This window comes from Notothenia coriiceps, unplaced genomic scaffold, assembly GCF_000735185.1.
Source record: "Notothenia coriiceps isolate Sejong01 unplaced genomic scaffold, NC01 NC01_scaffold00005787, whole genome shotgun sequence".
NCBI classification, from domain to species: Eukaryota; Metazoa; Chordata; class Actinopteri; order Perciformes; family Nototheniidae; genus Notothenia; species Notothenia coriiceps.
In genome coordinates, this window is record NW_011338488.1 from 405,771 (window position 1) to 428,270 (window position 22,500).

The following is a 22,500-nucleotide window of genomic DNA, read 5'->3' on the forward strand; positions in this document are numbered from 1 at the left end:
CTCTCGCTTTCTCTCTCTCTCTCACACACACACACACACACACACACACACACACACACACACACACACACACACACACACACACACACACACACACACACACACACACACACACACACACACACACACACACACACACACACACACACACTCTCTCTCTCTCTCTCTCTCTCTCTCTCACACTCACACACACACACACACACACACACACACACACACACACACACACACACTCTCTCTCTCTCACTCACACACACACACACACACACACACACACACACACACACACACACACACACACACACACACACACACACACACACACACACACACACACACACACACACACACACACACACACACACACACACACACACTCTCTCTCTCTCTCATCACTCACACACACACACACACACACACGCACACGCACGCACGCACACACGCACTCACTCTCACACACACACACACACACACACACACACACACACACACACACACACACACACACACACACACACACACACACACTCTCTCTCTCTCTCTCTCTCTCTCTCTCTCTCTCTCTCTCTCTCTCTCTCTCTCACACACACCTGTGAGTCTCCACAAAGCTATGAATCACTGCAATAGGTTACCTATCTCCACTCACCAACACTTTAATAATTTAGTGAAGACTTTTGACCGTCACAATATTTAATCTTTTACCATTGGAGGATGTTGGTCATTTCCCTTTTCTAGAAATAGACTACAACTAAATTGTAGATGCAAGGACAGCTTGTTCTCTAACACAGTTACTTACTAGTTGTATGCTGGAAGACAGGCAGGAAGCATTATTTATTCTATTGGACATCTCGATATGTGTTATTTACATAGGGATGAAAAACCAAGAGGTTCAATGGGTCGCTCTGTCTTCTCCAGCATTACGCCATGCTATTAAAACTTCAAAGCTATTCCATTTAAACAGCGTCAGTACAGCACCTTCAAAAAGCCTGCTTTGACCATCATGGGTTGTGGACATCTCTAGATAATCATTATTTCCAATATAGATCTATTAGCTGTTAGTCAGCCACGGTCTTCTCAGGTCAAATTGTGTCGGAAAACTACTTCTGGCAAAGACTGGATTCAGACGTGAAGCATTAAGTTGTACCCGGAATTACGTCAGTGCATATGTACCAATGTGAGGCAAACATTAACCTGATCAAATAACACATAATGTAACAAAAACATAACCTTTGATTTGGACCTTCAGACCTCAAAAGATCCTTCAGTTAAAATCCTGTATTTCAGGCTGAATCACGACAAGAAAGAAAAGAGTTATAGATTAACACAGGCACCATTGACATGCACTAAAACCTATATAACACACTTTAGGAAAGGGAAATCCCCAAATGGCATAATAGGGTCCCTTAAAGGAAAACACGTAGCGTAAATTGCCTCAAAATGTGATACAAATATATTTTACTTGTATTTTAGGAACATAATTTATTCAGTCTCTCCTGTTCTTTCGTCCTTATTCTCGTCTCTCATTTCCCACCTTGTGAAATGACCCAATAGCTCGTCTGATGTGGACTAAACGTGCTGTCACTCATTAACTCTGTCCAGTCATACGACCTTTAACGCTAACGTGGCTTCTGATGCCACGATCACATGTTTCTCAATGTTTCTTTCACTGTTTTTGCCGCCCTCTATTAGATATGTTGGTTTTTGACGTGTAATGATTGACTTATACAGTATGAGGATTTTTAGGTCAGGTCAAAGTCACTTTAGAGTTTAAATGATCCTAAAGAGTCATTTCTTTTGTGGTTCAAGATGTTTGTGATTCATTTAAGTATGCCTTTATGTGTTTTAGCAATGCACACACACTTAAATCATACTCCATACTCACATTACAGTATAATTCTTTATTTTTTTACAGAGTGAAGGACATCGACAAACAGTAACATTTTCACTACAGTTTAGACTTTGTTTCCTACCACAAGGTCACGTTGAAGCAACTGTGGAAAAGGTGAGATAAATAGTCTTTGGTGACATACAGATATTAACATACAAAGATAATTTAAATACATATTTAAATAGTTTGGCTGATGCACACAGCGTTCACAGTCATCGCTGACGTCTTCAAACATCTCAAATGCAACATTTACATAAAGGAACCCTAGCGTTCACACGTTTAAAAACAAGTAACATTAAGTTGTGAAACTATAGTGACAGCTGTTTGCGTTAAAGTGCTTTCCTGTGACCCTGAATCTACACTAACTTACAAAACTAACACACATTTTACACGTCTGTTCACTCATTCCTTCGCAACATGACAGCTGTAGGTGTTTTTTTACGGGGAGGTATTAGCGGTCGTGCTCACACAACTTGGACATGACGCAACTTTTGACGTCGCAAAAACAAACTCCGCCAGAAAAAAAAAGAGCACACATCAAACACAGGAGATAAGTGTCCTGATAGGCTAAGCACATATGCACTTAAATGTGTTTGGAATCATATTTAAAAAGTGAGGAGGATAAAAAAAAAGTGATCCACCAGGATGTTTTAGCGTTTGAAAAGCCTTTTAATGATCCGTCATGAGACATTAATTAGCTCCATTACAGCAGAGAGAATGGCATGTTTGACTTCAGCAAGCCTTTGAACAGGTTCGATTTAAGACCAAGGATTTTAACCTCTGACCTCCATGATTATAGAGAGAAAGGAAAGGAAAAGGGAGAGCCAGGAAAGAGCTGAGAGACACAAAGCAATATGAGAAGACACAGATGGAGTTATGAACATTATAATAAGATGTAGATCACATGTAGAGTCATTAGATTTGTCAAGTATTGCCAGGTATTTGGTGAGTTCAAACTAATGCCTCTTAGGAATACCGTACTTTGTCAAGTTATACGCAAAAATAGAGTAAAAATGATAATCCAGATAAAAGTGCACATAAAACAGCTCATGTATTCCTTCTGTGTAAGATGAGGCCAACATAAAGTAAATAATTGAAATTGAAGTTGGCAAATAATATGTAACATAATTGTGTTCCTTGCCCAAAAAGTAGGTTATTTTTAAGGACTGTCAAAAAAAAAAAAAAAAGTAAAAATCAAATTTGAGACCTTGAGTTATTTTCAGTCCGTCACCCGTCCACTATTTCAGAGACAGACAAACATAGAAAGTCTGGAATGTCTGGGAATGTATTTTTGACGGTGCTTTGCTATTTTGAGTACCTACACCTAGCATTTTTGTCACTATGGACTCATGCCAGAACGAAAACAGTCGTTAGTGGGCATTTCACGACTACTTTAAACCCATGTAACAATAAGAGTGCACATCATTACAGAATTGTGTTGTCTATAAGGAAATGTGAGGAACGGTTGTCCTTCATTTCTACATTCTTCTGCACCATTACTGCTGGACTTTCTAACGCAAAACAATGAAGGTATGTTGTCTAGCACTAGAAAAAGGGCATTGGAAATAGTTTCCATAATAAGAATCCATGTTAAATCCCCCAAAACATCATGCAGAGTAAGGGGATACCAGAAGTGTGTTTTAGGTGAGCCAACCATTGAATTATTGTAAACGTCAATGCTGAGGACCCCCCTCCTAAAGGGATATTAAACTGCTGTCAACCCAAAGTCCTGACTTGCAAGGAAAACTTATGAATCACGTGAAAAGGCAAACATCTGGCCTCCTGCGGAGAAAAAGCCTTGATCTTTGGCCCCTCCAACAGGCTACTACAGAGCAACACTGAAACTGATCCTTTTGGGTTTTCTATGACTCCTTCTCAAGGCTGCTGCCCCTCTTCTTTCACATTTTCATTGCCAGCGTTGACTTTAAGTCCTCCGAATGCTCCGGTGTAACCAAAGTGCTGTCAAAAGTAAACTGTGGTCCCGAAACACAAAGCTATAGTGGAATATTTAAGGGATGTCCGTGTTCAGTTGTTGACGTTGACCAAAAAGGGAGGCGCACAAAAACAGGGCTCATCGGGTTGTTTACGGGGTCTTTGGGAATACATTGGTTTTGACATTGCTCCAGCAGCTTGAAATCCACAGCAGGGGCTTGTAAGTGTTCAATGAACTGTTGGAGGGGTCAGAGTTCAGGCAGGAGCAGAACCTAATGAGGGTGTTGAGGACCACCCTTAATACTTATAGTGTTCGTGGTGGAAAACAAAGACTTGAACATCCTTCAAAAAGCAATCAGTCTGTGGTTGTTTAGTGCTGCAGGAAATTGAATATACCTTCCAAAAGTGGACGCAAGTACTAAAATTGGCAAATAAACTCCTTTGAGGGTTTCTCTTTTAAAAAAGCCTGTCAAAAATCCAAGATGGCTGCCATTTTCAAGTGTTTAAAATGCCATGAAGAAGCTCGGTAGAAGTTTCTAAATTTGACTTCCCCATAGTCCAAAACAAATAATTCAATACTGAAATCACAGAAATTGGTCAAGTTGTTAAAATTATGGAGTAAAATACAGTTTTTATCTGCTGGAAATTACGGCCATCTTGGGAAAAATGTCGAAATGTTGTGGCTTTTTTAAATAAATGGCCCAATTTTGGTGCTTGTTTCCACTTTTTGAAAGATTTTTACAGCTATCTGCAGCACTAGTGGGAGAACTCACATTGGCGGTGATGATATTGAATTCAAACTGAAACTAGGGAGGCAAAACATAGGAGTATAACTATCATATTCAGATAAATAAACAAGGACTACATCGAAAACTAATGCAAATTCTACCAATAATACATTAAAAGATAAATAAATGGAGATCTGGATACACTGAAAGAACTGAAACGTTGACTTTAATTAAATGTATTGTGTGATTAAGTTAGTTGAAAGCCATAATATTAAGTTGAACCTAATATTTGAAGTTAATATTATTGCTTCAACCAACCCAATACAGTCATGTGAAAGTGAACAGTTCAGTTTTTTCAGTGTTAGACTTGCTGTGGGTGTTCTTTTGGGGGTGTTTACTTTCTCATCCGTAACTATGGGGGCTCCTGGGGTTTATGGGGGAGGAGTCTTCTCTGCCGTTCTGTCCAATCAGCTGATAGAGCCGATGGCTGAGGTTTTGCACTTGACAGGTTCCCAGGTGGCAACCGACTCTCATCAGCTGGGCGTTTTTGGGGTAATGGCGACTACTCCGCGGTCCCGAATGAGCGTGACGACGAACTCTCGAAGACCTCGGAGACTCATCCCTGGGTCGAGCCCATGCCAGACTTGGTGGGGATGTGCGAACTCCAGAAGCTGGTCGGAGTCTCAGGAAACCAGGCAGCCATTTTGGGGCTTGTTTCAGGGCTGAAGAAGGGACGTCGTTGTGAGTCGGGCTTCTTGAAGGTCTAGTGTTGTCCTCTGTAAGACCCATGAGCTTGTTGATGATGTCCAACCTGAGGAGAAATAAAAGAAAGCCGTGTGAGTCTTTCATTCATATCGTAAAATTGCAAAATGGAGGAGAAAGCTGTTGCCTGGAGACAATGCTTTGGTCTGTGGTTAACACAAGTTCAACATTTTGTACGTTCTACAAGTTCAACATTTTTCAACATTTTGTTCTCTGACTCCTGTTCTAATACGTCAGTAAATACCCCGTTCTTGACAAACCAACATTCCCAATCTTAGCTATTCAGTTCAACAAAACTTTGAATGAGCCTGTATTTTCCCGTCACGCTTCACCAATGCATAGCAGAGTGATAGATTGAGGACGGTCATGCATGCACCTGCCATCATTGTTACTATAACAACTAATGTTTTAGGGACACAGGTAATTCTGCAGAAATCCGATTAGCCGTACAAAGCAGCTTTGATAAACAAATCATTATTGCATGCTGCCTGAACACAGAGGGGCCCATGAACACTATGTCATCTCCTAATATACAACCAAAGAGTTAATGGCTTTTCACATGTTGCGAAAAACCACAGAGGCGGCTCTGAGTGTGCCTCGCTTATTACATTATACAAAACCAGCACCTCGTTGCATTTTAATGCCCAGCTGGGATCCAGAAAACGGTCGCTATGGGAGATTAAACCAGCCGAGGCTCAGTGGGGCTAAAAATACATAAGAGAAACTTAACTGGGCTGACTGATCTCTGCACAGCAGCCACACACTTTCACTCTGTAACGGCTCACTTTATCCAAATTGCAAAATACATATTTTCCTTATAACTCATATAGTAGTGGTAGTAGTTTTGAGGATCTATGGAAACTGCTCGTACCACCATAAGACCTATTCATTGGCTGCAATTCAAAATAATGTTGTATGTGTTGTCTTTGTACACATTTTTGTAAGTAGAAAGTAATTCCACATTGAAAAAACTGAACGGTTGACTTTAATTAAATGTATTATGTCAGCAGATTTCACACAACTGTATTAGGTTAAGCAATAACATTAAGTTAAACCTAATAGTTGTTATTTAAAAATGTTGCTTTCAACTAACCTAATAAAGTTATGTGAAATCTGTTGACATAATACATTAAATTAAAGTCAACGTTGCAGTTTTTTCAGTGCAACTCAAGCTGTTGACAGGGACTTGTGTGCGAGGTCCAGAGCAAACGAGATGTCATTTCCAGAAAGACAAGATGCTAATGATATGTTCAAATGTCACTTTTTTTAAGCCACCGTTCAGCCGCCACGACCAACTGGCCATCTGTTCATTGTTTGACCAAGACTTCTGGCAACTTGACCCTGCAGCTTCTTCCCTGAACTGTCCTCGCTGTGTTTGTACAGAACAGCGTGACTCAGGTCGGTTACCTCTGCTGAAAGTCTGGGGAAAGCAAATAGCCAGCAGATAAATAGGATGAACATGTTGCATATTAGCAAAAATATCTGCTGTTGCTTTGAAAGGAAAATAACTGCATCAGGTTTCTCAATGTTTTCCAGAAGCATAATCGAATTATAAAAAGTCTGTGTGAAGTGCTGACTGTTTATTATTTCACCATGAACTCATCCTTTCTGGTTGGAGGTTTACTTCTCAGTGCTGTGGTTGCTTTGTCATCCCTGCGTGAAATTTGAAGCTAACAGCATTAAGTCTGGAGAGGACCGGCTGTGCAACACTGTCAGTGGCTGAATAAATAGTTGCGTAATGCCACAGACGGAGGCGAGCACTATTTCAGGGGCAGACTTGGTGTGCCATAATGCCACATCACCAAGTTACACCCATCTGCAGAGAGAGAGCCGTATTCGACTGTACAGGAAAGCTATTTTCACTAGAGAGCACTGGTTTACATGCACAAAATCCCACTACAACAGAAAAGGACCTGACTACTTCTTCCACCATGGTTTATAAAGTGCTCAGGTAATGGTACATAGTGCTCAGGTGGTACATATCATTTTTGTAAAGAACTTTGTTGAAAGGTGCTGGATAAATAAACTTGCCTTGCATTCCCTTAATCATTTGTGAAATGAAATAAATGAGCACACACTACACCTGGAGCCTTTGGGCCCCACAGATTATGAGAGTTTGGATCACTTGGCAATCCAGCTTTGGCAGTAAACACTAGAAAAACTGTCCCTTGGCTATCAATGACAACCATGGGTTCTTCACCTCTAGAGTATCTGCTAAAAGTACTACCCTACCATTTCTTAACTCTAATTCTCGTTTAGTTTCATATTACATGTAGTTTGTCTAACGAAATGGCAGGCTCCAGTTTTATCCCCTTAAAGACTACACTTTTCTTTTGGAAACTCTTGCAGTAGAGAACTCTTTCACGCTGTCAGATTTAATCTCACAAGACAAGTTAATTTGGCTTTAAGCAGCCAAGTCCCACATCTCCATGAGCAATGGAGATCTCTGTGATTGGCAGACAATCAAAGATATTCAAGCTGCTTTGTCGTTAGTTATTCAACCAGCTGTGGTTATCTCCATGACTTGCATGGTCTTAGCTTGAGGGCTTCAAAAAGAACTTACTTTTCTACTCCAGATGATTGCTAATAATTGTGCAATTTGATATTAGGCCAAACCGATCCCAGTGTGCTGTCTTGTTTGGTTTTTGTTCTGTTTGACCTTAAAGCGTTGCTAGCATCAACTGGCATGCCCTTCCTTTCAGAGGGTGGACTCTCCCTAAACCTTAAGAATGGGTTTCGCTGGAAATGGTTTGTTACAACGTGTTACAAGCATCTGTCGGACATGTCAAAACTGTTTCTTGCGGCACTTCTTGAAGGGCGGCCTGGGCTCATTCCCAGGTCATCAAATAGCAACGTTTCGTAGGCGCTAGGAGCAAGTGCTGAGAGTCAAAAGTCTAAGAAGGAATGGGTCGAACAAACAAAGGACTTTTCCCCAATCAGCATTTTTATCCTGAACCTGACCAAGTGTTATTGTAAGGGTAGGGTTAGGGTTAGGGTTAGGGTTATGGAGCGCCATGGTTTGAATCCAAATGCATCAGACAGTAAATTCAAAGAGTCCTGACAAAGTGTCCGTATGTGAAGCATTAGGAATGACAACGAGTTGCAAAGGTTGGATGGCCAAACATCGATTTAAGTGGGCATGACATCTCGTGGATTTCCTCAAATTTCAGGAACAGCCCCCTAATCCCAAAGCTAAAAAGGTGCAAAGGGAATTGCTTCCAAAGTGATTCTACCGTCCAATAACAACAACCATTGGGAAAAGACCTTCTGAACCCTAACCCTAGTACCGTAGAGGCTGAGCTTAATCAGCAGTACATATGGTACATTCATTAGTAATCTCTAAACAGTAAACAATAGTGGGATTGTTGTCGGTGTTTATCACAAACAAAACACTTTTCTTACTTGTTTGTCCTGCTTTCATAACCTCTTAAGTTGTGATTAACTTAATGCAAGCCAAACCGGACATTGAATAGTTAGTAAAGCCAGTAAAAGACCCAGATGCCGGGTTATAAAAACTGATATGTCTGCTCTGATATCAGTGGACAGTATAATCATCAAACAGCATGGTTCCTCTTTTCTCAGAGGCCCCATTTGCTTCTTGAATCTTTTGATGCACAATCCCACTACAAGCTTATATAATATACATGTGCATACCTCCACAATGGTGTGTCTTTCCATGTGAAGGCTCTTTAAAGGTGGGATTTAGCTCTTAATCCACGCTGGAATTCTTTGCCGGCTTTCACTCTCCTCAACCTCAGCATGTGTTCGGTCGGATTTACCTCCATGAAGCCACACAACTGTTCATACCGCACATATACTTCCAAGCCAAAAGTCCTGTTTTGCAAGACATGCAAGAAGAGGCCTCTGGTTGTCAGCAGAGCTAGTCCTGGTTTCAATCATTCTGCAAGCATATTTTTCAGAGACTAAACTCACAATAAAGAGATAGTGATGTTCTTGTTGTTCATTGATAAGGTGTCAACATGTCAGAATGGAGATTAAGAGGATGGACCAAAAAGCCATCTGCACAACAAAGCAGGAAGCCAGCTTGTTGAATTCAGTCTGTTGTGAAGAGTATCTACCTACGTTTTGCAAAACCAAGTATAAAGATTTATCGAATTGTTTGGAGAATAAAGATTGTTTTGTTTTCTGCTTTAACAGTCATGGATCATGCCCAGTTTCAGACGGATCTTTGCCGCAAATCAGCTTTATAGGTCTTAAGTCTGGAGCCGCCTTTCCACTTATGGAGTCTCGTTATGCTGCAGAAATGTTCCGTGACAAAAGAATGCCCCACATAAAGTGACAATGAAGGTATGTGTTGCGTGTGATCCAAGGAACGTGCCATTTCTCCTTGTTTGGACAGCGCGTTGTCGCAGCAACTTGATGGGATTTTGTCGTGTCCTTATCGGGACACAAAGGCATCGCATGGCCTCAAAGACAAAACAGGGAAAGTATGAAAGATATCTGAGCTCAGACATTGTCCGTGTCCAGCAAGGGGAAGACATTTTAAGTAGTCATGTTTTGTTATTAGAACAGGATGTGCTGCCGATGGAATTTAATGTCCTCATAAAACCCACAAGAGACATTTATGGAAAAACAATAAACAAGGAGAGAGATATGTGGATGCTGGTGAAGCGGGAGAATTTACGGAAGGAGGGAAACCTCTCACATTGGTTTTAGAGGGAGATATATTTGTATATACTGTGACACAGTTAAGGCCTTTTAAGAATGACACCATGCTTAACAACACTGGGATTGGCAGTCAGCTTCAGGACCATTACTTTAAGTCCGAATGGGAATTATCGATCTACATGAAGTCTGATCTAAAGGAAGGACTAACATTGCATTAATTTGGACCACCATTGAGAAGCCAGTGATTGATCTTGTTGCTGTTTTGGTGATTTCTTGCTGGTTTGTCAAGGTTATAAGCTTTAAGCATCCTGAGGCTGCTTTAAGTCCATGTGATGCATCTTTTTAGTTTTTACTAGGACGTTATTTAATGTCCTGTTGAGATATGAAGCAATCTATTTATATTACATACAACTTCTGAACATGTTCTCCCCGACTGAGACATATAAAACATCAGTGATGATGACCCATGCCGGTAATGACAGATTCAAACAGAACTGAAGTGGAGGACAGAGCAACTCAACCAGCGGATACACTTCCCTTTATCTCGGTGAGATTCAGAAGCAGGTATTCAATAACACAAACAAGAGCAACAGATGGCGACCTGAAGGAAAATATCACACCGAGATCTTCTTACACTGTTGTATAATCAGTATAACAAGTCCAGTACTTTCCTTAAAAGCTTTTCTTCACAACTGTTGGATCATATCAATTACCTTTGTAACTGATTTAGCCAGCACCACCACATCAGCGCTCTGCTAGCCTCATGGTAAAAGTCCATACTACAAACTGCAGCTGGGGGTCTTTGTTCCTCGTGTCTCTCTCTACACTAACTGTCGATGGAAAATACCCGAGATAATCTAATAAAAAAACACTGAAAAAATCACAGGTGTCCTCAAATAGCAGCAGGAGTGGCACTGCGGCATCAAGGTTCCAGGTTCTTTATTGTCAAACTAACAGCTACAGAGTAATTATGTCGTTGAAAATCTTAGGTCACAGGCTTCTCCAACAATGCAACACAATAATACAGATAAGCAGACAATATTAAAACAATATTAAAATATACTATATTAAAAGTAATACAAAAAGAAAAATAGTCAAATCATTCCTGATTTGTCAGCAGAGCTGCATTGACAAGTCGTTAGAACATTGATCGGCAACTATTTTGATGATAGATTTAAAGTTAACGTACATTTTTTTACGCAGAAATTTCAGCTGTTTTGACAAATATGGAGGTGTCATGCTTTTTCTGGACTGACAAAACAAGACGGGTAAACATCTTGATGTAAACATCAACTTGGACTCTCTATTGTTTTAAACTGTATAGACTAATATAGAAAATAAATAATGAAAATAATTGCTTTGCAGTCCTAATATAAGGCATTTTTTACTGATTGTAAAAAATGACCAGCAGTGTTTCCCCTACCATTGTCTTGGAGGGGCACTGCGCCCCGCCAATGGAGCCCCGCGCCCCCCCTGAAATTCAAGGTTTAAAAAAAAAAGATTTTTTAAAATAATTTTTTTTTTATATATAGATATAACACCAAATCGCAACTAATCTNAAATTGCAAATAATCTATGTCTACTGTCACTTTTCGCATTGAACATGTGCTCTTTTATTAAATAAACTAAACGCTCTCATTTTAAGTTGAGTTTAGTGTTTTTGACCCTAAGAAACAGATGCATCAATCCATCCATCCATCTTCTCCCGCTTATCCGTGGTCGGGTCGCGGAGGTATCAGTTCCAGCAGAGAGCCCCNTAGACGCTGCGCCCTGCCCACTCTGTTGCCAGATTTGAGAGAAATAAGCAACCAGGTCTATGAAAACAAGCCCCAAAGAAGCAACACATACATGATGTTGTGTCATTTGAAACCAAAACTAAGGCCTCAGGATGCCTTTAAGACTTGAACATGGTCATTTTTGTTTTGTAACATTAAATTATAAAAAAAATAAAATAAAATCCCGATCCCCGATCACGTGATCGGATCGGGACATCTCTAATTGACCCTCAAACTGAGTTATACCACAACCTGTTTCAAGTCTCCCCTCACAAGTCTGGTTTTATCTGAATGATCTGAACCACTGATCTGGAAGAAGAACATAAGCTGAACCTGGCAGCGTTTTAACAAACTCCAACCACCTTTGATATAGGCTGCAAGAAACATTATTTTGACCATGTTATGTTTTCTGTTGAATCACTCAACCATTAGGTCAATATGGCATTTTCGATGTCTCCAAATGTCTTGTTTTATCCGACAGACAATTTGAAATCCTACACTATTCAATTTGAAATGATTATATAATCAAATAAATGGAGAGAAACTGACATTTAAGAAGCTGAGACCAGACAATGTTTGACATTTTGGCCTGATAAATGATTCTATCCTTTATCAGAGTTGTTATTGACTGATGTTAAATGTCAATCAATTTATCAAAAATAAACGTTTGTATGGCTGTAGTTCAGATAATGTGAAAGAAACCTGACAGACAGGAGTTTCTCTCAGGTTAAGTGTGAGAGAGGAGTCAGACCTTGTACAGGTTTATTCAGAGACATGAAATGAATCAACAGTCTGAACTCTATCAGAAGCTTCACAAAACCAACATAAAGACTTCAGAATTAAGTGTTTTTTTAAACTCCATGTAACCCGTCACACACAAAAGCACCCTTTTTGGCTCGTCAATAGTTCGACTATACACAGATTTCACTTGTGTGTGTCGAGTCTGGTTCTGCTTATTAAATGGCTTTTGCCAAAGTGCTCTATCAATAGTTCGGTTTAGCCCTGCTTCAAATTAAAAGTTGTCATCGTTTTTTCAAGATATCATACCATCACAGTTTTTCTTTATTTGTTTGTCCTTGGGTCCCTTGAAAGGCTTTATCCAAAAGATATTGAAGTGACTGTTATTTTGTATATATTGATTGTTGTGCTTTTACTTATGTCTGAATGTGTGCATATGTATAAATGTGTCTGTTGATGGTGTATATATAGGATATACACATTTGTATACATATTAGGGATCGATCGATATTGCTTTTTCAAGGCCGATACCGATACCGATTATTAGTAATCAAGGAGACCGATAACCGATATTTGGAACCGATATACATTTGCAGTAAAATCTGAAAATCTTGGTGCCAAAATGTAGAATAACACAAACTCCAACACAACTTCTTTGAAATGCATTTAAGCATATATTATGTTCAATGAACTTTTAAACATCTTACAACTGGTTTCCTTTTTTTTAGTGCAGCCATCTGCAATGAGTTAAGAGAGACAGAGAGTTAAAAGTGGGGCTGCAGGCTGACATGCTTAACTAACAATAATGCTTAATTTATTATATCAAAACAATGCCTGTCTATCAAGCATAAAATCCCAATAAGCTGCTAGCAACTGCAAAACACTAGTGCTAGCTAATGTTTAGCAAACAATTAAAAGTGAGGCTATTACAGTAGACCTAACGTTAGTCTAGTAGCCTCACTTCTAATATGTTGCTAAACATTTGCTAGATACATGTTGGCTAGCTAATGATCTTCACATATCAACCTGAAAAACTGCGACTGACTTCCCGCGTCCCTGTGTAACTGGGAAACTGATAGAATTGGATCATAAAATCGTTGTGTTTTTGCAACTTCAGCATAGGGGATTGGGATGTTTATTGAACTTCGGCTTTCAACTGATTTACCTTCTAAACACATGTATGGCTCTGCCGCTCAGCGCTGCTGCATGCCTCTGTCTGTGTCTGCGTTCTTCGCACCTGCCTGTAATCTGAGAAGGTCCCGCCTCTCTGGCTGGCTCCCGCCCGGAAAATCTTCAGTGTTGATTGACACTTCAGTAATAGCCTATCAGATAGCGCTGTGGGCGGGACATTGCTCGTGTACAGAGGGTGGTGACTGCAGCCAGAGAAACGGCCGCATCAGAGCCAAAGTTTTATCGGCAATTTGATAAAACAAAGGCCGATACCGATAATCGGTCAAATGCGGAATATCGGCCAGGCCGATAATCGGTCGACCCCTAATACATATATTAGTATTTGTTGTATTCCGGATTGTGGGAAACGGTATTTTGAACTCTTTGTCTGTACACACAAACTGAAAGACAATACATTTGACTTTGATACAAATGTAATCTATTATTATTATTATGGAGATATGATCTGTGTCCTGTGGGTATTGTTCACAGTATTGACTGTTACATGTCCAATATGTGTAATATGTAATGTAAAGCGCTTTGAGCACTTGAAAAAGCGCTGTAATAAAAAATGTAATGACTTCATATTATTATGACTGACCTGCAGCACAGAGTGTCCCTGGGGGCTGTTCTCCTGAAGCTCCGCCTCGTAGTGACTCCTCTCGAACTTTGGTGCGTTGTCGTTCTGGTCGGTGACGGTCACCCTCAACAAGGCACTGCTCGCCCTCGGCGGTTCCCCTCCGTCCACCACGCGGATGTTCAGGTCGTACGAGTCCTTCATCTCGCGGTCCAGATTACCCATGACCACCAGCTGTGGTAACTTCTCATCCGAATCCAAAGCCACCTGAAGGCTGAAGAGCTGGTCTGCGTCCGGTCCGGTGCTCAGAGTATACTCCGCCACCCCGTTGTGTCCAGAGTCTCTATCGTTGGCCATGGGGATGGAGAAGAGGGCGCCGATGTGTGTGTTTTCGGGGATGGAGAGGGTGAGGATGGGCGAGGAGAACTGCGGCGTGTTATCGTTGATGTCCAAAACCTCGATGCGCCCCTCGATCAGCCGTGGTCCCGATCCGAGACCGTTCACCATATCTGTGATCGACACCTCGAACTCCAGGAAGCATTTGTCTTCTTCGAACAGGTTGCGGCAGTCCTTCAACGTCTCGCGGTCGATGGGGATCTCGGTGGTGTAGATGTCGCCGGATTTTCCGTCCACTCGTAGGTACGGCGATCCCACTTCCAGTTTGTAAAGGTGTCCGGTGTCGGGAAGACCCCGGTCCGACGCCAGGCTGCCGATCAGCGTGTTGGGCGGCTGCTCTTCAGGAACTCGGTACAGGATGTCGGTGGGCGAGGCGCCGCAGGAAACCAGCAGGACGACCGAAAAGAAGATCAGAACTTCCCGCCTCAACGCCGCCATGTCTCCACCCGACAGCACCGATCTGAAAGAGACAGAGAAAGAAACAGATGAGCGACAACACCCTTGACTTCCTGTTTGGTAGGATGGAGTAGTTCTTAAACTTAAATTAAAGCCAAATGAACAATAATGTCATTTCGACTAACATACTGTACCACTGGAAAATGGCAACCAATCAACCAAACAAAGCAACAAATAAATGAATTTGTTTAGGTGTTGATTGTTATGTAGGGTTGTTAGGGTTCTCCTTTTGAGATGAATGTACTTTTAGGCGTGGTCTGCAATCGTCCAAACGCCAGAAAATAAACAACATGTGTCAGATGTCTGATGTATCTCACTAAAAGACTGTCCAATTCATCTGGGCTGTTATTTGTTATTTTTTAGGGATGTTTGTGTGAGGAAGTTTCAGGCCGTGTTGTCTTGTGATTGGCTGCGTGCGGTGTGCAGAAAGCAGCTGAGCGGCTCTGACTGATGACTTCCTCGTGCTGCCGCTCTGACAGGAAGACAAACCGAGCACTGCCGCTGCTAACGGCGACACTTCCCCCAAAAAATACTGATGAGTTGCAGAAAGAAGAAACAGTACACCTCAAAGTCTTTGAGACTTCATGAAGGATGAGAAAGTCTTAGAACTCCAAGAACTAGGAGGACGAAACATATTGTTCTCTAGCTTTCAGCAAATCAGTTTAATCTGTCAGCACTTCCCCGTGGAACAACTGTAAACAAACAACCTTAAATGGGTGTTTACCAATCAGATGCTTTGGCCATAAGCCCCAGCTGAATGAAATGTAATGCACTTTTGGGTTTCTTTGTGAATAAAAGACTCCTTTTTGAGCATATTTGTGGTTTCTTATGTACAAACACAAATAAGATAAGACAAGACTTTATTTATCCCGAAGGAAATTGTTGTGCCAGAGTAACAAAATACAATAAACACAATAAACACAGCAGCAAAAAGAGCAATTAAACATCCACAGACAACATGAAACGTAGAAACATAGAGAGTCACACAATCAATGCAATTATTAATAGCAGTGTTTAGTAGTTATAGTGCAAAAATCAAAACGTAGATGTACAGATAAATGCGGTTGTGTTCGCTTTACATTACAGCTTTTTCCTAATTTATCTGTAAAAGAAAGCTCTGACCATTAGCCGATAAGGTTAACTTTTTACTCGATCTTTTAATTACATGTCATGGTTCTCTTGAGCATAATAAACATGCTAACCATGCACACTTTAGAAGACGATAAGATAGTTAATTAAAACGTCAATAATCTCGACTAATTAGATAAACATCAAACATTAACGACCCAGGACGAGCTACTAAACAGACCTATTCAGGCGTTAGTGTGGTTGCTTTAAGAAGACCTGATTACGTGGACGATACTGAAATAAAGGGACCCACAGAGGACAGGGAAACCCTCTAAAACCTGATGGCTTGATTTGGAAAGAAAGCACATTTCAAACACTGCATTATGTTTCCTGAAAACACTGAATTCGTGCCAGCATTGGACGAATGAAGCTCGTCAGACACGGTCAAGGAAGAGTTGAATCTTCATCAAACATAATATTTCAATACTTACGTCCCTAATATTAGCAGACAGTCGTTGCATTAGAGGACATTCAGCTCTTTAATGTGTGTTTTAAAGTGGCGTGATCCAGTGCACAGTAACGCGGGTCAGCAGTGTTTCGCCCTCAGGCTTGATGTGAGTAAATCAGGACAAAACTGACTCATCAGACGAATGTGTGTGTGTGGCTGCTTCAGTGCCGACTTATAAGTGCTTCGTATGAAACCAGAGTGTGTGTAAACCAGATCAGACACGAAGCTATTTGACCATCAGCACGACATGAAAGTGTAATAATTAAAAGTGTATTTAATCTATAGTGTTGTTACTTGTAGCGCTGCACGATTTGGAGAAATGTGCGATTATATCTTCATATTCCTAAGTACCTCACAGCGTTTAAGGTCTTGAAAGGTCACCTTTTTAGACTTTAAGATTGTTTTTTTGTAATTATATTTATGTTTAAATACACTCTTTTTGCATTAGAATGTTTACTAGTTCATTTTTCTGAGTGTTTTGGGAACTCGGTTTGGAAGGTGCTGTAATTAACGCTTATTATTGTTGATATACGAGAAATCAGTAGTCTTAAGCACATTGTTGTTATCTGTTTCAGCTAATGTATAACTTTAAATGTCATTTTGAGTAAAGTATAAGAACTCATCTTTGCTACAAACTCAATGTAAGGCATAAAACTGAATTTAAAAATGTATATGAGACGATGCAAAGCCATCAATTCAGATATTCTTTATCCGACTGTCATTAAGCACACACACACACGCACGCACGCACACACACACACACGCACGCACGCACACACACACACACACTGACTTTTCACCTGCTGTCTGGTGTTCATAATGTTATTTTTTTCAGATATAAACTCTTTCTTCCCATTTCTATTCTTTTCTCGCCCTCTGCACTTTTTTTCTTGGCAGCAATTCCTCTCAGACACACTCAGTGTTTCGTGATGGAGGAGTTTCTCGGCTGCGGGTCGACCAGGTTAATCTGGAGAGCCTTTTTTTGTTCTGCTCACGTCCTTGATTTGAAGGAACACACACACACACACACACACACACACACACACACACACACACACACACACACACACACACACACACACGGACTAGAATGCTGAACAGGAAGCAGGAAATCATCCTATTCCACCTAAAACCACTGTAGCGCTGTTAAAACTGTGTGTACTGTGTGTGTGTGTGTGTGTGTGTGTGTGTGTGTGTGTGTGTGTGTGTGTGTGTGTGTGTGTGTGTGTGTGTGTGTTGTATTGTGAGCCTGTTGAGTCTCCCGCTGTGTGAGAGGGCCTTGCAGAGATTCATTCAGTGAAATAAAATGAACTCCTTCAGAGGCTTCACAAAACCAGCATAAAGACTTCTCAATAAAGTTATTTGAACTCCAAACGACGTGAAGCACCATCCTGTGTTCGAGTAATGTGCTATACTTTATACAGATAACATGTGGTAAATGTGTGTATAGAGTCGGGTTAAAGCTTGTTAAAAGACTGATTTTTACACAAAGTACGGTCTAGACCTGCACAATATGAAAATATGTCATGTTTATTAATGTATACAAAATTAAAGGGTGACATGAGTTCCCTTCCTGAAATGCCTTTGTTTCACACTCAGGTTCCGTTTGTCTAGCACTCCAACACATAGTACATGATAGGCTAAGGGGCGGGACAACTCTAGGCGGTTGACCAATCACAACAGAGCCAGCCAGCTAACCAATCAGAAGAGACTGGGCTCTGGTTTCAGACAGAGGGTGAAAAGAGGTGCTGCAGCACAGACAGTATGAGAACAATACAGAGCTTTTTGAACATTAAAGCATGAAGACATGTAGAGACACTACATACTGATATACACCTGAACATCAGCAGGAGAGGACTCTTTAAAGTAGAGACACTACATACTGATATACACCTGAACATCAGCAGGAGAGGACTCTTTAAAGTAGAGACACTACATACTGACACCTGAACATCAGCAGGAGAGGACTCTTTAAAGTAGAGACACCACATACTGATATACACCTGAACATCAGCAGGAGAGGACTCTTTAAAGTAGAGACACTACATACTGATATACACCTGAACATCAGCAGGAGAGGACTCTTTAAAGTAGAGACACTACATACTGATATACACCTGAACATCAGCAGGAGAGGACTCTTTAAAGTAGAGACACTACATACTGATATACACCTGAACATCAGCAGGAGAGGACTCTTTAAAGTAGAGACACTACATACTGATATACACCTGAACATCAGCAGGAGAGGACTCTTTAAAGTAGAGACACTACATACTGATATACACCTGAACATCAGCAGGAGAGGACTCTTTAAAGTAGAGATTCTACATACTGATATACACCTTATATGAATAGGAGACAGCTTTCAATAGTTGACAGAGGAAACATTTGGTGTTAACAGTATCAAAAGTGCAAGGATCCAAAGCATTTCTACTGCTGTTTGAGAAAATTGAAAAAAAATAAAATCTGTATTCCTTTTTATTAGTAAGAACAACATAAAGTACGAACTCATGACATGAAATAAAGTGTCTTTATATGATATTCCAATAAAAGAGTTCATAAACGAGTGTCTATAGACGATTGTTATTCATCTTGCAATGTTCCAAAAAAGACATTCAGTTTATAATGAGAAGAGAAAGAGAGAAACAAGCTAAACAAATTATCAAAAAGTTCAGAGGCTAAAGGCTGTTGTTGCTTTTGTCCAGTTGTTCTTGTGAGTGTTTGCTCCCCTGCTGTGACACACACACACACACACACACACACACACACACACACACACACACACACACACACACACACACACACACACACACACACACACACACACACACACACACACACACACACACACACACACACACACACATCTAATGACCCCTGTTTAAATGGGAATTAGTGTGTTTAGGTGTGTGGGGGTTGTTGTGTTTGCCAGTGTGACTGTGCATGTGAATACCCCTTTGTGTGTGTGTGTGTGTGTGTGTGTGTGTGTGTGTGTGTGTGTGTGTGTGTGTGTGTGTGTGTAACAGTGAAAAAGTATTTGTGTGTTTCTTTTAGCACATATTTCCGCAGAACTGCCAAATACCCACTAACCAGCGACCTCTGACCTCCGCCCCGCGGCATTTTCACACGTTACTGTGGAAACGGGACTGAAACAAGAGGGTTTACTGGCCGACGACCAGACGGCCAACAATGTCCCGAACAACAGGGAGTGTGTCCGAACAAAACTAAACAATACGTCTTTTACATCAGAGTTTTGCTTTCAGTGTTCCAGTTTAAAACCATTTGTATATTTCCTTGGTGAGTTATATCTAATATAATCATTTTGTTGTTTAACAGCAACGGAAAAACATCCAATACCAACTTTCGGTACTTGGATTCTCGACAATCAGGGTTAACGTGTTTTAAACCTCAGTAAAGTGATCTAACCTGACCCACAGCTTGTTTCCTGAAAGCAGAGTTTGATTCAAAGCTAACTTGTGTTTCACCTGCAGTTCAATAGAAACCAGAATATACGCAACATGAGGAAAGAAAGAAGTTTATTTTCTGATACTTGGATCATCGATACTTGCCAAAACCGTGTTCAAATCCTCCTTAAGGTTAACAACAACCTCATTCATTATGTCGAAACACTTCCTACACCCTTAAACTTTAAAAGTGACATATTGTTTTGCATTCAGCTCGATAGAAACCAACAAAAAGTAAGTGTATACAAAGACGAGCGAAAGTGTGTTTTTAACAGAAATCTGTCCAGACATTTAATGGTAATGGGGAGATTTTGATACTTAACGGCCAAAGACATATTACGTTTCAATATCTCCTTAATCAATCAATACTTAGTCGTGTTAAAAACCTCATTCAAACAATGTTAAGAGCACCACATTGATTCTGCCGGTGTCATCACCATGATTTTCCAGTTTAACTTCAACATTTATGTCCAATTTACCTATTGTTTGTCCCCACAATATGAAACTTGACACCAGAGTTGCTTCCAAAGATCTTGAACTTATTTAAACGGATCATAATTTTCGAAAATTCCATTTACAGCTCTTGAAAACTGTGAAATCCCCCACAAAACTCTCATGTAACCCGACTCTCGCTGCTGTTAGCTCAAACTGACAGGAGAAATGTGAATGATGTGTCCTGTAATGTAAACTGTACCAAGTGGAACCGGAGCAACAGCTCTAAGAGAAGCTTGGGAGCGGGTCGAATGTCACGGAAAGAGTAAAAACAGAATCAAAGTGAAGTCCTGTTGACGTGTTTGTTCACATGTACGAGTGTGTGTCTCTGTGTGTGTGTGTTGCCTCCTCGGGGGAATTAGGGATCGTCCGGCTCGTCCGTTTTCCCACAGTCTCAAACTTTCTCACCACTGTGTGTGTGTGTGTGTGTGTGTGTGTGTGTGTGGTAACAAAGAGGTCGAGCCATCAAGCAGCTGGAACCAGTTTCTATATGTGTGTGTTTTGCAGTACAAAGACTTGATAAGGACAGTTACATTTCCATGTGTAAGGAGCCAGGCAGCAAGTGTGTGGCAGTTCAACTCCGATGGTCGGGCGAGAGACAAAGGGCCACAATAGGAAGTGATTGAGAGAGAGAGAGTCATCTGTACATTACAATGCAGCTCAATGGCCCTGCTACCACCCCCTGTGTGTGTGTGTGTGTGTGTGTGTGTGTGTGTGTGTGTGTGTGTGTGTGTGTGTGTGTGTGTGTGTGTGTGTGTGTGTGTGTGTGTGTGTGTGTTCACTATTGATATTCAGAGTGTGTTTCCAATGTTAATGTGCCACCTGCATTCCATGGTATAACTACTGTGCATTACAACACTTTAAGTCTCTGCTGCAGCTGGGAAGTCAACATCCTGTCATTTTAATGCAAATCTAAAGTAAAATGTAATATTTCTGAAGATGTTTTGCTAAAGACACATCTTCATTTATGTGACATATATATCAATAAATACAATAAACCCCACATTTCACCACGAACGAGTGGTAAAGTAGAGCTTTAAAATGGAATACTGATACTAATATTCTCATAAAGACGTCTACAATTTGTATCTCTACACACAATTCCCTGATTTGGTGAATCTGTTATCACACAACTCCAAAACATACTTTAATCATTGGCAGATTTTTACCAAATTGATGTGAAAGACCCCCAAACTGACCGTTATACATCCTTAATCGTCACATTACACAACGTAAAAGTGTTCGATCCAGCTTCCTATTTGAAGACTGATACTCATTGTGTCGTAAAGACGTCTAAATTTAAATGTATTTCCACAAAGCTCATAAATACCACAACACACCCAAAAGTCATTTGAAGTGACTCAAATGTGAAATCCCCCAAAAAGTATTGTAATCATTTGTTTACAACCTGTTTGCTCAATGCCCCTAAACAACACATTACACCCAACAGTTCATATATTGATTGCAATACTTCGATGAATACTGTGAAATCTAATTTAAAGCTATGTATACATAAAATACCAACATTAAAGAGTCTGATTGATTTACACATCCAAGAAAGACACAGCAATACAAGTTCCTCTATGCTCAAAGACTAGTCAAACTCTAAAGCCTCATTAAATCCCAAACACAACCAAACAACTTTTGAATTTACCAGACTTTTGGATTTACAAGACTTAATGACATTTGGATTCAAACACGTGACAAATAGAAATCCCAATCGTTGGTTTGCAACAAGCAACTCAAAATAATAAATAAACAACCTTCATAACCACGAATTCACTAAACCCACTTAGTCAGTTAGTTTGAGGAGAGGCTGCATTTAAAGTGACAGTTACGGATTCCTGAGGCAGGCTATTATGTTATCAGCTAATGCTCGAAGACACCTCAATACAAACTATGATAAACAACCAC

At 40.5% G+C, this 22,500-nt stretch overlaps 1 protein-coding gene across 1 annotated transcript in view; it reads right to left on the minus strand.

The window, feature by feature from the left end:
• Positions 1-22,500, minus strand: part of LOC104943204 (protocadherin-1-like) — a 40,190-nt gene that overhangs the window by 8,459 nt on the left and 9,231 nt on the right. The window contains exon 2 of the mRNA XM_010768541.1: positions 14,224-15,055. Coding sequence (XP_010766843.1) covers positions 14,224-15,033 — 810 coding nt within the window. The 5' untranslated portion in view covers positions 15,034-15,055. The remainder of the gene's footprint in view (positions 1-14,223; positions 15,056-22,500) is intronic.